Source organism: Choristoneura fumiferana, chromosome 8 (genome assembly GCF_025370935.1).
Source record: "Choristoneura fumiferana chromosome 8, NRCan_CFum_1, whole genome shotgun sequence".
In the NCBI taxonomy this organism is placed as follows: Eukaryota; Metazoa; Arthropoda; class Insecta; order Lepidoptera; family Tortricidae; genus Choristoneura; species Choristoneura fumiferana.
Window position 1 is genome coordinate 2,167,437 of NC_133479.1, and position 17,420 is coordinate 2,184,856.

General features: G+C 39.1%; 1 protein-coding gene across 2 annotated transcripts in view; it reads left to right on the forward strand.

Annotated features, from left to right (window-relative positions):
- The window catches only part of LOC141430105 (protein trapped in endoderm-1-like), a 40,207-nt gene that overhangs the window by 19,807 nt on the left and 2,980 nt on the right, over positions 1-17,420 (forward strand). For both annotated transcript variants that reach the window (XM_074090647.1, XM_074090649.1), the window contains exons 3-4: positions 4,315-4,561; positions 13,627-13,729. In XM_074090647.1, the coding sequence (XP_073946748.1) occupies positions 4,315-4,561; positions 13,627-13,729 (350 nt within the window). The remainder of the gene's footprint in view (positions 1-4,314; positions 4,562-13,626; positions 13,730-17,420) is intronic.

Sequence of the window (17,420 nt, forward strand, 5' to 3'; positions counted from 1 at the left end):
CCAGGCCACTTCAACTTTCAACTAAACGCATCGCGCTTTATAATTTAGAAATTTCAACATACTGACTCACTAATCAACACGGTTACGTGAACTCTTTAAGTCTTTAGCTAGTGGAACAGAACGAACTCATGCGCAGCTGTATAAACAAATGTTTCACTTATTTTACATGCATGCATGTGTGCGCTGTTTGGGCTGTCAAATTTTATAATAAGTAAAATTTTTGAGTTATAAATAGACTATGAGGTAAAAATTTACTTTCCACTCATCATCATCATCATATCAGCCATAAGACGTCCACTGTTGGACATAGGCCTCCCCCATAGACCTCCAGTTGCCTCGGTTGGAAGTGGCTTGCATCCACCGTGAACCCGCGACTTTAACCAGGTCATCCGTCCATCTCGTTGGTGGACGTCCTACGCTGCGCTTGCCGATCCGCAGTCTCCACTCGAGAACCTTTCGGCCCCAACGACCATCTGTTCTCCGTGCTATATGGCCTGCCCATTGCCACTTCAAAGAGCTAATTCACTTGGCTATGTCGGTGACCCTTGTTCTTCGACGTATCTCCTCATTTCTGACTTTCCACTCTGCGTCATTGACACAGCATTATTGACCCCGCTGACGCTTGTTTCTAAAATAAGGGTTCAGGCCGCGTCCAGAAGGCAGCCAGTAGCCTTATTGTCTAATGGTGTTTTTCCACCGGCGAGGCGAGACGAGAATTGAAATTTGTATTCATTCTCACCGCGGGCCGCCGCGGGCTCTGCCATACAAATTTCAATTCTCGTCTCGCCTCGTCTCGTCTCGCCTCGCCGGTGGAAAACCACACTCGGAATCACAATCGTTTTCACCACTTCTTTCTGTCACACGGTGGTATTAAGACGAGAGTAGAAAGACATGGTGAAAGTGAATAGAATAGAATAGTTTATTTGTCAAATATAGGTGCAGAATATAGATTGTTGTTGTTTCTTTAAAAAAATATGGCTCTGTCCATTGGAGGACAATTTTGCCAGTGTCTAGTAGTTTTGCCGTTGTACGGTAAAAAAGTTCTAGAAAACGAAATATGAGAGGTAATGGTGGATGAACGATGACAACGCGAATCCCCAGAATATAGAGGATTTTAAAAATCTCGAACGTCAGTGCGTTGACTGACGTGGCGTTGACAATACGGTCTCGGAGCGGCGTGCGTGTTCTCTGTCTATTGCACCAATAGAGATTGCATTGCACATAGATTTTACTGGTATCTCTGGAAAAACGCGTATTTTGGATTATTAACCGAAGCAAAGCTTGTTCGCCGTACTATTAAACTTAATTGAGTAGGCGGCACTACCTTATTTGGTTTGTCGTTTTAAGTAAAATAAGTAAATGTCAGATCTGTCGTAATCCGCTGTGTAGGTTGTAGGATTCGTGTTTTCGGAGAATATTTTGTAATAAGATGAGCTAACACTTTCTACAAATACAGTCGCGTTCCACATCCTGACTTATATTATAAGAATAAATAGTCTATATTATAAAGATGGACGCGTGCTTTTATGTTTACCTTATCCGTCGTTATAACCACTCAACTGATTTTACGGTTTGTTAGTCTATTGAAGTCAAGTATGGATACGATACAGCATTTCGGAAAGAAACTTAGCAGAGAAAGTTTTTTTTTAGAACGAAAATCATATTACAGTTCTCTTTAGAGAGACGATCAGACAACCCAGTGGTTAGAGGACCTGATTATGAAGCTTGAGGCTCCGGTTTCCATCCCCGGCCGGGGCAGATGTAGGTACCTAATATACCTATGAAAAATAATGTTTGCTCTCGAGTCTTGGGCGTTTAATATATATCTAAGTTTGTATCTATCTATTGAGGTATGTATGCTTGTGTGTATGTGTGGACCTTAGTAAGTTTAGTAACCCATAACACAAGCTTTGTTTACTTTGGGACTAGGTCAATTGGTGTCAAATGTTCCGTGATATTTATTTATTTACTTAACCAGTGACACAAGCCAAACAAAGTAAGTAATGTTGTTGTTTTGTTTTCTATTGTACGGGATGGGTTTCTTTTTATTGTAAATTAATAGGATAGCTGAAAGGTGATGGACACGATATATAATTTGATCAATCTTCAGTGTAAGGTTACATATTTAGGACACAATCAATATCTTTCAAACTTCACCCCAAAATTGCAACATTTCGTGTAGACGGAAGACGCTAGACGAAGTAAACATAGGGTCGCGTCCACTAACTCGCCCCCTGGGGTACGGAGGGGCATTTATTATAATTGTCAATACATTGGCAATCGATCGAGCAGACCACCGACTATTGAGCAACTATAATATCTTGATCGTGAATTGATCAAACATGTATATACTTGGTTTGGATGTGAACAAACTTCAGCTGCTATCTATCATTGTAATACAAACTAGACTAGTGTATTTCCATACAGAAATGTAAATATTTATCTAAATATTCTACATTATAATTACTTACAATGTTTAAGACACCAATTGACTTTGTTTTGCTTACATATTATCCAAACCAAGTATAGGATATAGGAATCAAACTATTTAGATCCAAATTAAATGGAATATATGCTCGAAATACAAATTGATTGATTTTCGCTAATCCTGCCGTGAAGCAGCAGTTCTTGCACTGTTGTGTTTCGGCGTGGAGAGTAAGACAGCCGGTGAAATTACTGACATTTGAGGTATCCCATCTTAGGCCTCTAGGTTGGCAACGCACCTGCAATACCCCTGGTGTTGCAGATGTTTATGGGCGGTGTATATCTCTTACCATCAGGAGACCCACTTGCTCGTTTGCCATCCGGTCAAATAAAAAAAAAAGAGAAAAAGAATACTGTTGAATAATAAGCATTCCATCTCTTACCAGAAAAATTAAATTCGATTAGGATTTCTATGAGCATTCGTGTTTATGTGACGTGATGTTGTGATTCACACTTCAAATCGTGTCATTGAATGCACACTAGCTAAGTCCCAAATTACATCAAAAGAGGTGTGTGAATTAGGCTGTATTTCCACCAGATTTGCGAGGATGTGGTGCGAGGTATGTAAAACCGGCTAAGGCGGATAATTCTCAAGCAACCTTAGCCGTTATTGTTTTCCTTGAAAGTTTGATATACTTACTAAGAGGGAGGGGGGGGATCCCGAGGGAACAGCGCGCGATAACCGAATTCCACGCGGGCGAAGCCGCGGGCAAAAGTTAGTATCCTATTAATAATAACCAAACGAACATCGGACTATTTTTAATTGCAACCGTTTTACTCATCCACTTAAGAGCAGACTCAATCGAGCGGAGTAGCTAATTCCATTAGCAGGAAATTGCGTTTGTCTGTTTGTTGAGCCCTTGCCGGTAAAAAACATACTGCCTTGATATAGTGAAAAACGATAACGTAAAAGTAAACCCATATCGTGGCTTTGTGGAGCTTTGACGGTGTCAGTTGAACATTCCTAAAAGGGTTAACTAATGTTTCGGCGAATAACGTTTGGCAATTTTCATTTCCCAACTGTTTCATATTTCTGAAACTGTAAATATTGCAGGATTTTTATAAAACTAACCTAACCTAACCTAACCTAATAGGTTCTACACGGTGGCCCTGAAATAAATCCTGAAATATTTACAGTTTTAGAGTTTGCAAAATGAAAAGTTGGGAAATGAAACAGGTTGCCAAATGTTACGTTTCGAAAAGGCAGTACCCCGTCCTGAAGGTAATCGAGGTGATTGTAGTTAGTAATATATTTAAGTCGTGGTGAATAGTCGTGATTATGTCCCAGGGTGTGCTATCATATCATTTACTTCCTAGTTTATATCTGTGTCGCACTGCTGGGTATCCATTGCTACATCTCTATCTCAGTTCCGTGTCGGTCATCTCTTCATCTACGCCCCGGCCTGTCATGACAGTTGAAAACATTACATCCCCAAAAGTCCTTTTCAATATGTCGTAGGTAGACGGCAAGTCCGTGCCTTCCAAAAACGCTATTAAAATCAGTGCCCTTAGTGTAAGTTTTCGGTTACAAAATACGTCTCGTTTGTGTTCGCGTTAAAATCTCAATTTGTATGGAAACACGAACATCGCTAACGTTCCGCTAGAGGCGCTGTTCGTGTTTCCATATAAATTGAGATTTTAACGCGAACGCGATCGAGACGTATTTTGTAACCGAAAACTTACACTAAGGGCACAGGATGCCATTTGCTTTACAACGTGTCGTGTCGCTCCGAGCCGATTCTTAAGAACGTCCAACAATTTATTCCGATATTGAGGGTATTTCAAGCGGCAGTAAAAAAACCGAACTTCAAACTCGATTTTCATTTCCAGGCAACTTCATAACAACAGTGGCGCTCCTTATGCACCCAAAGCTGCGGGGCCACGTGACGACAATGTTCGTGCTGTCACTCTGCGTGTCAGATCTGATGTTCTGCGCCATCAACTTGCCACTGACGGCGCGGCGCTACGTGCGGGAACAGTGGGGGCTCGGCGACCAGCTCTGCCAGATGTTCGCGTTCGTGTTCTACGGGAACGAGGCCGTGTCGCTGCTCTCTATGGTCGCCATTACCATCAACAGGTGAGGACCAGTCATTCTTCTACATAAGACGTGAAAATGGAGGCATCACAGGTACATCGTTATTTCTCACTATCATGAGCAGTCGCGATTAAATCCAGGGTCTACTAGCGTCCTAGATTGTGATGCCTCTCTCTCTCTGTCTCTTGCGGTTGCAGACAACGTAACAAAAGGAGAAAGGAACAGAGGGTCTATTACGTAATATTTCTGACACTCGCGATCACAATCAAATGATATAGCGAGTAACAGAAACGTTACATGGCGCTCCAGTTTGAACAAAGCAGGTTCAGAAGAGAAGAATGAGTTTGAGTAAGTTCAACTGAATAAAGTAAGAGAACATGGAGGTAAAGGTAAGATTTTATAATTTAGCTCCAAGATGTTTAAAGTGTTAATTGAATGAATATTTCTGGAAAGAATCTTCGTAGAGGTGTTCATTCAATCGTAACATTCGTAACCAACCGACATTAGATGAAATATTCCGGAAGCGTTAGTGATAACCTTACATAGTAACGAAAGTAAACGTCAAGAACTAATAGTTAATAATGAAATTAGACAGCGCACGGTAGGTGGTGCGATTAAATTATTTGTCAAACGTTGAAGTATGCGTTTACACGTCATAAAATTCAAATCGTGGCCTACTGAGCCACGACAGCTTAGATTGCATTAATATTAATGCTGCGATCGGACTTGGGCATGTACGCGGGTCGTTCAACTTTAATGGGAAATAGAAATAAATGGTGATGTTGACTGTTGTTTAGACAAATTAGTTTTTTTGTAAGCTGAGTCGTGGGTTTAAGACCGCTATTTTTTCAAATACCTAATACGAAATTGTAATTAGTACATTTGAAATTTACCATGAGCTTTACGTTAAAGAATAACATAATACCTATAATATTGTTCCAGTTTTAGAAATTATTATATTATAAGAATGCAATTTGCATCATATTCTGCAGTAGCAAATAACTAACCCTTTTTGCTAAGCAATAAGAACATGTAATTTTAATTGACCGCTTATGTCATTCGGATGACACACGTCACTTAGCAGTGCTGCCAATCGAAGGATCAAACGACCCATGAGAATGCTGGTTCAAGTGGGTTCCCGGTACTCAGTAGTAGGTACATATCACATCTTAGCATTGAAAGTACTTATAGTCCTCAGCGAGAGGCAGAAGATACTAATTAGATGTCCTTAAGTTTTTATCGAGAAAAGATCGGTCATCTCGATAAGGCTGTACCCTTTTTTTCTTGGCCTAAGTATATACGGATTATACAAATTGATGCTATATCCTTAAGAAAAACGTAGAGAAAACAAGTCTAGTCTACTCTGTTAAGAAACTTAAACTTTAATAGTCGGGACATTACTGAGAATTTTTGAGCTGGTCATACTTTTGAAAAGGCTTCGCCCAATGAGGGCTATCGTTTATTGTTTTTCTAGATGGCACCACTGTTGCGTGAGGTTTTAAATGTGGCTTTCAAAGTCGGTTATTACGGGCGTGAAAACAAAGTTTATCATGTACTCCTGTTTTCCTTCACAAGATTCGTGTAAAAGACAACTCTTTGTGTGAATGTGGTTTAGACGAAGGCTGTCTTGACCACTTATTTTTCGAATGTTCAAAGCTGACATCCTCCTTGTATGACCTCCTCCCCCCTTACATTCCTCGCCCTGTTAACTTTAAATCCCTCCTTCGTTATGTATATTCTCCTTTTATTACCATTCTGTGTGATTTTATATCCTCTAATAATATAAGACTATAGTTCTATCTAATCAATAACAACATCTTTTGTCTTTGTCGCAGTGACGTGACTCCCGCAACAGCGTTCGGCCGAAAAGGATTATTTTTTTCTATTTTCAAAATTATTTTCTTGCTGCTGTCATACTGTTGGCGTTCTGCAGAATCAACCGCAACCCTGTCATCGCAACTGACATTGGCCCAAGCCTTAAGGCCGCCATTGAGGGAATAATAATAATAACAAAGTTTAGATTAAAATCATATTTAATACACCTTAAAACCGCACCATAAAAATATCGAGCATGCCACGGTGTTGCATGTCCCCGTTTTGTTCGGAAAAAAGGGAGGACAAAGGTTTCCGAAAGACAAAAATGTCTCGAAACACCGACATTCATTGCCCCGGAACGCATATTTGCCATAATTAATTTAAGATATTGCAAAATATTCACAAAATTATTCTAATTATATATAAACCCGCGTAGCCTTTGATGAACTATACCGCGTAGCTCACCCAAAAACTATGAGATTTGACATTTCGGGAGACCTCACGCTACACTAGCGCCTCTAGTGGCGAATTCATACGCGACAGCCCTCATTGCTGAAGTTTAGCTACATACATAATGAGAACGAAGAAAAGATAATTTCTTGGATACGTGAAACTTTTGAATCAGCCGGCCGGATTTTATTATTTTAATTAAACTCGCGGCCCTTATGAACATGACAGTGAAGGGCGAATTATGATAAGTAGGTAGTGGCCCTCAGCCCTCAATTGTTATGACAGGGCATCGATCTTTCCACTCTAAACTAAAGAAAAAATTAAAACTAATGTGTTACGTCAATTAAAGTGCCCCTATGTGAAGTGGCGAACTTCGTAACATTTCAATTCTTATCAAATTGAATGCGTTGTTCTCACTAAGTGGTATATCAAAAATAATGGAGTAAAGGAGTCATGAGGTGTCAATTTAATATTGTTGGATGATTCGATTGCGATTGATTTTAATCAATATTACAATCGATGTTTAAAAGTGAACAGTCGGTTTGATTTCAATGTAACGGATTCGCAAGGATCAAAATATCTATTGAGATCACATTGGGATCATATAATTATATCGTCTGTTAATCGTGTATACTTATAAACTGTGCCCTTAGTGTAAGTTATCGGTTACAAAATACGTCTCGATCGCGTTCGCGTTAAAATCTCAATTTGTAGGGAAACACGAACATCTCAAACGTTCCGCTAGAGGCGCTGTTCGTGTTTCCATATAAATTGAGACTTTAACGCGTACGCGATCGAGACGTATTTTGTAACCGAAAACTTACACTAAGGGCACTGATGTTTTTACGGTTCTCTCTCAGCTTTCACTGCGTCTTGGCGTGGTCTGTGACTGCGTTCTTAGCTTTGGCATTTCATAGTAATTTCAACTGCTATTTAAGTTCGCCTTTGTAGATGTATCTGAAATTTGATCAACTGTATTTTGTTTATTTTCTATCGTACAGTAAAGAGTTTACATACCATCTACATACCTTCATACATATACATTTTACATTATTGCGCTGTGGCATGTGCGTGAGGATGTTTATAACCGTTTCGCATGATTTGTAGGTATAACAGCCATGCTTCATGTCTCATTGGGCCTTAGGATTTCGAAATATAAAGCAGTTAGTGAGGAATGTAAATTATAAAGAATTTGATTGTAGTTAGCCTCGTCGTGCAATAGAGCGCAGCGCAGCGTATTACACATCCACTGTAAAGTAAAGAGAAAACCGGCCAAGAGCGTGTCGGACACGCCCAAGATAGGGTTCTGTAGTCATTACGAAATAACAGCAAGCATATCCGTCCGGACCCCAGAAAAATCTTAACAGCGTTAAGTAGAATTTCAACGACGGAGGTACAGTGCCATCTATCGGCAAATTATTAAGCTTAACTTCCGTGATTTTTTCATATTTGTTAGACGTGTGCGGTTCAAAAGTTAATGGGGGAGGGACACGTTTTTTTGAACTTTCGGAGTAAATATCTCCGGAAATATTCACTTTATCAAAAAAATGGTGTTGCAAACCGCTATTAATTTTCAAATAGCTATCCAACGATACCGCACAACATAGGGATTGGGATTTTCAATTTAGGTTTTACGGGATGACCGTAAAAGTAAAAATTTGGAATTGAAATAAAAAATACAAATAGATTCCAAAAAAACAATCTTAATTTGATTGCTTAATAACGATATCTCTTGTCCGGGTGAGCGGTTAGTTCCAATGGAATGCCGAAAGTTTCTCGATGAGGGCTACGGTATAGATGTCGCTAGCGTCACTGCTTAAGTGGCTAAATAAGAAACAAACAAGCTGTGATATGTGGTGCATAGGAGAAATTCGTGTCTGTACCGTTGTCCAGCAGTGGTGTAGCGGTATAGCACACGGCATGGAATGCCGTTCGATTCCCAGTGCTGGTCTTATTTTTCTGGTTTTTCTGTGCATCTATATTTCAGTTTGTATTTTCAAATTATTAGTAGTTTAAGAGTAAGCTAATACTAATATACCTAAACTTGGAATATTCCGTACAAAATACGAAATCCTTAGAAAAATATTACTTAATTTTTTCGTAATGGCTACGGAACCCTATTTCGGGCGTGTCCGACACGCTCTTGGCCGGTATTTTGATCGAAGGCATTGCAAGTTAAACAAAGCTTGTGGAAATTAGGCAACCCTTTGGGAATCGAGTTGCCACGCTGCTGCGATCTACGCTACTACCCAGTACCCACCCACCTCTATCTACAAAGATAATCTAATTTCCACCGCACAACACAACAATTTCTTAGAGAAACCATAACAATTAAGATTTCACACTCGGTTAGCAGCATCGATTAATATCTTGACGGAGAGTTATTCCACTCGTAAACTAAAGAAGCTCAGTGTTTTTTTATTTCACTTTTACGGTCTCTCCTCATTAACGTCAAACGCAAACATGTCGTAAAAAGTTTAAATATATTACATATGTATGTATTGTATGTGTCTCTAGCTTTTACCCGCGGCATCGCTCGTACAAACCACTATAACTAGATACAAGCTAAGGTTCTTGGAAAACTTTATAGGAATTCCCAGAATATATATCACAGGTTGTGACTTAAGAGATTTTAGGATTTTACGTGCGTACAGTTCCCGTGGGAATATTGGAATTGTGGTGTTGTATGACTTACAACGAGTAAAGTCACGCAACGAGCTATGGAGAGAGCTATGCTTGGAGTTTCTTTGCGCGATAGAATCCGGAATACGGAAATTCGTCGAAGAACTAAAGTCACTGACATAGCTGGAAAAATATTCAAATTGAAGTGGCAATGGGCAGGCCACATCGCTCGAAGAACAGATAACCGTTGGGGGAGAAAAGTCCTCGAGTGGCGACCACGAACCGGAAGACGAAGCGTTGGCAGGCCTCCCACCAGGTGGACTGACGACATCGTGAGAGTAGCGGGAAACCGGTGGATGCAAGTGGCAAGTTGTCGTTCATTGTGGCGTTCTAAGGGGGAGGCCTTTGTCCAGCAGTGGACGTCTTCGGGCTGATGATGATGATGATGATGATGACTTACAACAATGAATGTGTGTACATGCACACGGACACTTGTCCGGCGACTTAGCCACACTACACCGCAAGTCCGGCAAAAAAACGGTCCGTTTTCCGGTGAAACAATGGACGTCTACAAGCGGCCTAATGCTACAGACAGACTGACATGTCGTCAAACTTATAGTTATAATACCCTTTGGCGTCGGGGGTTAAAAAGACTTTCCGGCCTTAGTTGTAAGTAGTAGCAATAGTAGCAGGGTAGTTTATTCTGTGGTATAGGTAAGTACGGACACAGAATAACGAAGAGGTTCAGTCCATAGACTATTCTGGAAATCAAATCTCTGCGTCATAGTTTCTGCTTAAGTGTGGGCACAAAATCTGAATGCATACAAATACCCATAATTGCATGATCTTTATTACTTTACAAATAAAGTTCTATTTGCGTACACGATTACAGATAATCTGAAATGAGAGACGTCGTTTCTAAGTCACAAGCGGAAGCGATTTTGTACGAGTGTCGTGTCATACATAGTCGTGTTTTCCTTCCATAAAGCTCGTGGTAAATTGATAATGTAATCTCGCAATGATTTTATCCCGATCTCGCGAAAATATCGGGATAAAATTAGCCCATGTTTCCAGATATCCAGCTGTCTGCATACGAATTTTCATCCAAATCCGTCCAGCTATTCAACGTCAAAGAGTAGCACCACGAACACACATGTAACAAACTTTCGACTTTGTATTATTTTGACGCGTTGTTCTTTGAACCTCCTGAAATATGTATTATGAATTCATTTTATTTTATGTACAGTCAAGGAAACTGATTAACGTACCAGGGTGGAACCTTTATGCTACTAATGTCATGTTGACATCAATTTGCCAAAAAATCATAGCGAAATTGATTATTGAAAGGTTCCAGGTACGTGATGCAGTTTCCTTGACTGTACATACATACACACATCGGACAATACGCCGCTTGAATCTTACTTCTTCTGCCGCCACGGTTCATGTAAAAATAAAGCTATTGACGAGGTCGGCAGCCGACGCATAAAGACGCTCTGTGCGGACCCTAGCCTGCGCATGCGCATCAAAAAACAACCTCTTTCGTCCCTCTCTCTGCACGTATTGGTAGATGCACAAAGACAGAGTAAACGAATATGGTAATGTTTTCGGCTCGTTTGATCGCTTCATGACCTCTTAACATCGTTTCGCATGTGTTTACTTTTCAAGTTGCTGAAACTGTCAACTTTTAACCGGCAACGAGAAGTGCTCTTTGAAGTAAGTAGTTTGATTTTTCAATTGGAAGGGAAAAGAGATTATCCTCGTTTTTAGAAGCTATTTAAAAAAATTGCTATTAAAATTTTATATTTTGTTATTGTAACCCGTTGCGCGACCAGCTACTTTTTTGGGTAATTTTGGCTAAGTACCCTATGTTAAAAGGTCATCGAAACCGAAGCTAGCAACAACATTGGCAAATCAGAGTAAGTAAATATAATTTTGTGTCATTTACGGGATTTTTTGAGTAAAAAGAAAAAGGTCATTTGCATACAAATGAATAAGAAGATTTTGGGAAACTACTTCAATAGACTCAATTAAATTTTCTAGCTGCATTTTCTGCAAATCGTATAGTCGAAAATGAAATAAACTTTTTGGGAAATGCGCTTGTAATAACTTCGGATCAACCTTAAATAAAAGCCATGAATACCATTTTGTAAACGTTCAAAACATAATTCTGAGTACAATATTTTTGCATATGACTGATACAATCTGTGTCTTGTCTTGTCGCTTGTATTTACTGGTTACGACGTCTATTGTCAAGTTCATTATAACGTCATTGTCGTCGTCTTGATTATGCAGTTTACCGTTCATATTTACGTTATTTTATTATTCATATATTTGATGCACTGCGGATAAAATACAATGGCGTTTAAGAATTAGCATTTTCTGTTTTGAAATCGCAGTATTTTGAACTTAGGTTTGTTATTTTAAGCAAAAACTGGTATCGACCAATGCAATGAAGTATATAAGATATGCAAGATTCCTTTGTAACCAGAAAGTGCTAGGGTTGGCTATATTGTAGTGCTGAATTTAGATACAAGGAAGTAGAGTAGCGATTTGCGAGAGGCAGCTGGTAGAAGCTGGATGCGTTGAGCCGAGTAAAGGGCGCAAACAGGACCGTCTTAAGCCATGTAGGGGCCCTTTGGCGCACAAGGACTTGGGGCCCTTTTGGAAATTACAGAAAGTGAATATTACCTTTTTCCCTGCATTTTATTTTACATATAACTGACCGTGATTGACCGCTATCTCACCTGATGTAAGTGCAGATGAGGCCAAAAGTGTATCTCACTGGTTCAGTAACAGCCTATCAATGCAATGTCCAATCAATGTCAATGGACCTTTCGGGTCCCCATAGGCTGGGGGGCCCTGGGCACGGATCCCGTGTGCTCTTATGGTAAATACGGTATTGGGCGCAATGACTCATCAGGGGAAACTTATGTCCAGCAGTGGACTGTTATAAGCTGATGATGATGATGAAGCAGAGTAAGCGATGACATGACACTGCTATTTTATCAGCCTACAGAATGAATTTAAGTGCCAACGGTGATCATTTATAGGTAGGTACAGATTAACGTTTGATGGCTACATTACGAGCGAAACATGTATTTCAAACATTACCCCCTGTAAAGTGACTCCCGTTATCTAAGCTTTATTAGCAGCGTGATTTGTTTTAATATAATAATTATCTTATCCACCGTGATGTGTTTGTCTTCCCACTTTCCCACACCGATAAGCCGTGTTATAATGATAAAACAAAACTGTTACACGATAATGCACTCAATTTTAGGAATTATCTCTAAAAATAAATTAAGAAAAAAAAATGCAACATCAGATGTGGTACGCAAGTACGCAACTCTTCTTGGTAAACTCTACCTAGGGTAACTGTAAGATGCATGTTCTACTACTTCCTGGTATTTTGTGTGACAATTAACTATAATGTCGTATCTTTTTATGCATCCCAGATATCTGCCTTATAGAATATCAGCAGGAACCTATCAGAAAGAAAGAAAAAAGAAGGAATAAATTTATTTGCCAAAGTTCGGCACAGCAAAAAAATCACAATTAAAAATATGACCACCTTATTACATACTCTTACATACTAAAAAAGAAAGAAAAATAGACATTGTGCCGAAAGAAGCAAAAAGGGCCATACTCAGCGTCAGCGTGTTGCCACGGCCACGGCAAGCTGCAGCGCTGGTTTTCAGTATGACTCTTTAATGATATCAGAATGTGGTGTAAAAGATCTTAAACACCTATGGTGTAAGATGCAGTGTAGTCCACTATATTCTGACTCAAGACGCAATACAAGACGTAGTTAGGGTTGCTACATTCAAAATTAAGACAGTATAAACTTACCAAAAACTTTCGAAAGCTGAGAAATAAAAAAAACTCCTACCAATGATCTTAAAACTATCTTAACCCTTTATAGGCTTTATAGGCCTCATGTATTGGAGCATACTACCACGTAATCAAAAGCAGCTATCGAATACATACCTGATAAAATATATTTTTAAAGTATGAATTGTCCCGTGATATTTATTTATTATTTATTATAAAAGCAATAAGGTTGAATTTCCAAAACATGTGATCAGTAAATCGCCTCTACCTTTTTAAGGGTTAAAAGGTTCACTAGTTGGGGTTTTTTTATATCATTATTCGTTTTATTAAGTCTCACAACACAATACCTACGGTCTGAATTACTAATTGTATTCACATCTTGTCCTCAGATATACACTGATAGCGTATTATGACATGTACGCGCAAATCTACACAACCACCAAAATTTGGGTGCAGCTCTTCCTCATCTGGCTTGTGTCCTTCGGGCTCATGGTAAGTATCACTGTCAACCAATTACATTCATCATTATCATATTTATTTATTTACACATACTAGGCCTATACAACAAATATGTGTTCATGCAAATCCTGCACTTTCACGCTGTGAAAGCACACACAAACGTAACTATCACCACCTCCACAAAACACTGACGCGTTTCGAACTCAACCAGAGTTGAAGAAATTATTCTACAACGAACTTAAACATGCCTTTTGAATGAAACAATATCTGTCCGAATCTTGCTAAATAGATCTTGTTACACTGCAGTATTTTGGGTTAATATCCGACACACATTACACCATTATTACAGGACACCAATGTGATAGCGTACCAACATTATTATACAAATTAAAATATCCGACAATATTTACAATTAACAAATGGCATGACTGCTATCGATCGAGCTACCTTTTTAAGTTAAGTAAAATGTTGAAAGACACTCGTACGTATGTAACGTTTCTTCACAATTTCACCAAGTAGATACTCGTTAATACACATGTGCACACACTTGTGACTTGGTATCCCATTTGAATATGCATTGGCACTTGTACCCAAATTGTCACAATACGAAAATATCGTTTCCGGTCGCAAAGGCAGTGCCATTTCGCGACGTCATCTTTTTGTATGCCACTTCAAATGTTCTTAATAAGATCCGTGTGTTCGGGAACTGTATTTTAGGATGCTGATTCACAAAGGGGTTGAGCGTTGAGTTGACTATAATGAGACCTTTTGAAGAAGGGGACTTAATTAGGCAGCGGTTATAGATCATTACATACAAATTTTATGATTTATTTACATACATTCCATACATACAATTCATCCCATCGATAGTCACATTTATGTATGTCATCATAGACAACACGAAACTGTCATGTGGTTGTGACAAATGATAGCATACCAGCAGAAATCGTTTTGCATGGCACTCATTGCGCTGCGCGTATATGCTAGACTTCTATTAATTACTTGACCGTGCTAGCAACGACTCAGTGTTTCAGTGCATTATGAATACCCCACACTTACATATGCGCTGTAGTATCATCTCAGCATTTTAACATTTAATTAAGTTCAACACAATTTATCTTCCGTACATAATACATATAATCCTAAATAATAAAAAGAGCCAACTTTATCATCATCATATCAGCCGTAGGACGTCCACTGTTGGACATAGGCCTCCCCCATAAACCTCTAGTCGCTTCGGTTGGTGACGATCCGTATCCACCGTGAGCTTGTGGCTTTAAACGGGTCATCAGTCCACTCCCACCAACTCTCACTCAGAACTTACTTCACTCACATTGAGTAAATTTCACCCACTATTCCAAAGAAATTTCACAAGAAATCGATGCGAAGGACGGGTGACTGACGCTCGCTAAAATAAACATTGTATTCAAACAACTTTTTTATAATATCCAAGTTTTATCCAAACAATAAACAGCGGTATTCCCAGAATTGGACACAAGCCTATTTAGACAGGCATCCCGTTTGCTAGCGGATTATGAAGGAAGTTGTGTTAGTTCGTTGCACTTCCATATTTACTGGTTTAATTGCCTCGAATTGTACGCAACATCCGAGCGCTAGTTAATGTTTTGAGTTGTTGGACACGTCACCGAGAGACGAGTTTAGGCGGGTACGTGAAATAGTGTTTTCTGCTTATGTTTTCTCTCATTTTATACCAGCTTATCTTTACTAATATTATACTTGAGGAAATAACTCCATCTGTCTTTCTGTTACGTCTTCGCTCTTAGATTCGGGTGCAATTTAGTATAGAAATAGTTTGATATCATGAAAAGGATAGGATTGTTTTTACCCGTGGAAATTGCATAGCTCCCGTGGGATATTAATAAAATAATTCTTCGAGGGATGGAGTCGCGCGGGGGCAACAGTTAGTTTGCTAAATAAAACAAAGCAATTAACTAAGGGGATCCCTACCAATCAATGTAAAGTGATTCTACACTGCAGCTAGCTATTTGTAGCCACAATTTTATACGAAACACTCGATACGCGCGCGACCCCGACTCACACTTGGCCATTTTTTCCGCTTTTAAACTACATAATCGAATTCGACATAAGACCTTTCACTAAATAGTCATAACTCATAGTGAGTGAGCGAAGTGCTAGAACTAGAACGGATATGGCGGCTTTTCATGATATGCCTAGGAATTTCATGATCTGCCTAAACGTCACTAGCAAATCGTGAAATCGTCCCTTAGCCAATTCATGAAATGACGCCATTCCACGATATGCCTAGGAATATCGTGATTTGGCGGATTTTACGATCGGCCGCCGACATATATAAAACGCTAGTTTCTGCTCACTTGCACCACACATGACACATGGCACCTCTAATTGCACAGCCTATCTATCAGTTGCATTAACCATTTCTACGTAGATTACTCCAAACTATTCAGTTTGAATCATACGAACAGTTCCGTCCAATTGTACTAATGGACTCTGACTATAAACTTTTTGAAGTTATTAAACGTAATAGTTTCTGTGTTGCCACGTAATAAAAATGTGCTCCCTCCCCTAGTTTAATGGGAAGGGAGAATAAAGTTTTTTATGTCATTTCAATAAAATCACTTGAGGTTTGAGTAGTTTATGATCTGAGTAGTTTGTCTTGTCTTATGATATACCTATCATGTATTACACTTTGTCAAATTCAAATTCAAATCATTTATTCAGTAAATAGGTGGCAATGGGCACTTTTACACTTTTTTTTTTAAACTACCAGTTCTTTCGGAAAGACCATCATTGCCAAGAAGAATGTGCCGCAAGAAATTTGGCAGAAATTCCTTTTTTCAAGGTACAAATATAATAATAAAAAACTACAGAATACAATGAAAGAAAAAAATACATAAAAAGAACAATGCCAGTTCATCTCGGCGTATATATTTATGTCCCACTGTTGGGCACTGGCCTCTCAGAATGAGAGGGCTTGAACCGTTTCCCACGCGGGCCCAGTGCGGATGGGAACTTCATACATACCATTAAATTTATTCGCCGGTGTGTGCAGGTTTCCTCGCGATGTTTTCTGTCACCGATCTCGTGGCAAATTTCGAATGTAATTTCGCTCATAAATTCCGAAAAAAGAGGCGCGAGCCTGGGCTTGAATCCACGAACATCTGCTTGATAGATTAAACCACTAGGTCACCGCGGCATTTCTGTATGTAAACAGGTAATTAGAATTTAAGAGTTTCTTACCTCTCATTGTTCCTTAGCGTAACTGAGAAATCGAAATAAATAGAAAGAAAGAAGACATTTAATCACTAACATAAACACCTAACAAAAATTAACACAATTATACACAACAAAAACAAAAAAAAAACAAAAACAAAAAAAACAGGAAAACACATGAACATAGTAGGTAGATTATAAGCAATTTAAAGTCTTTCACAATCATTGAGGTAGGCGCTTAAATTAAAAGTTTAAGTATGTTTTATAAAAAAAAATCGAGGCCGTTGCATACTGGGAGTTTGCCTAATAAAACGCTCTTTATGGCCGCGCGAATTTTGCTATAAAGTCAGCTGTAAATTATATATTAAGACGCGCTGTGTGTGGCCGTGTTCTTGCGGTTTACGAAAGTTTTTTTTATATTTCGTAAATAAAACAGTTTAGTGTTATTATGACAGCAGCATTTTTAATTAAGTCTTACTGTACTGCGTGGAGGGGCAATCAGGAATTCAGG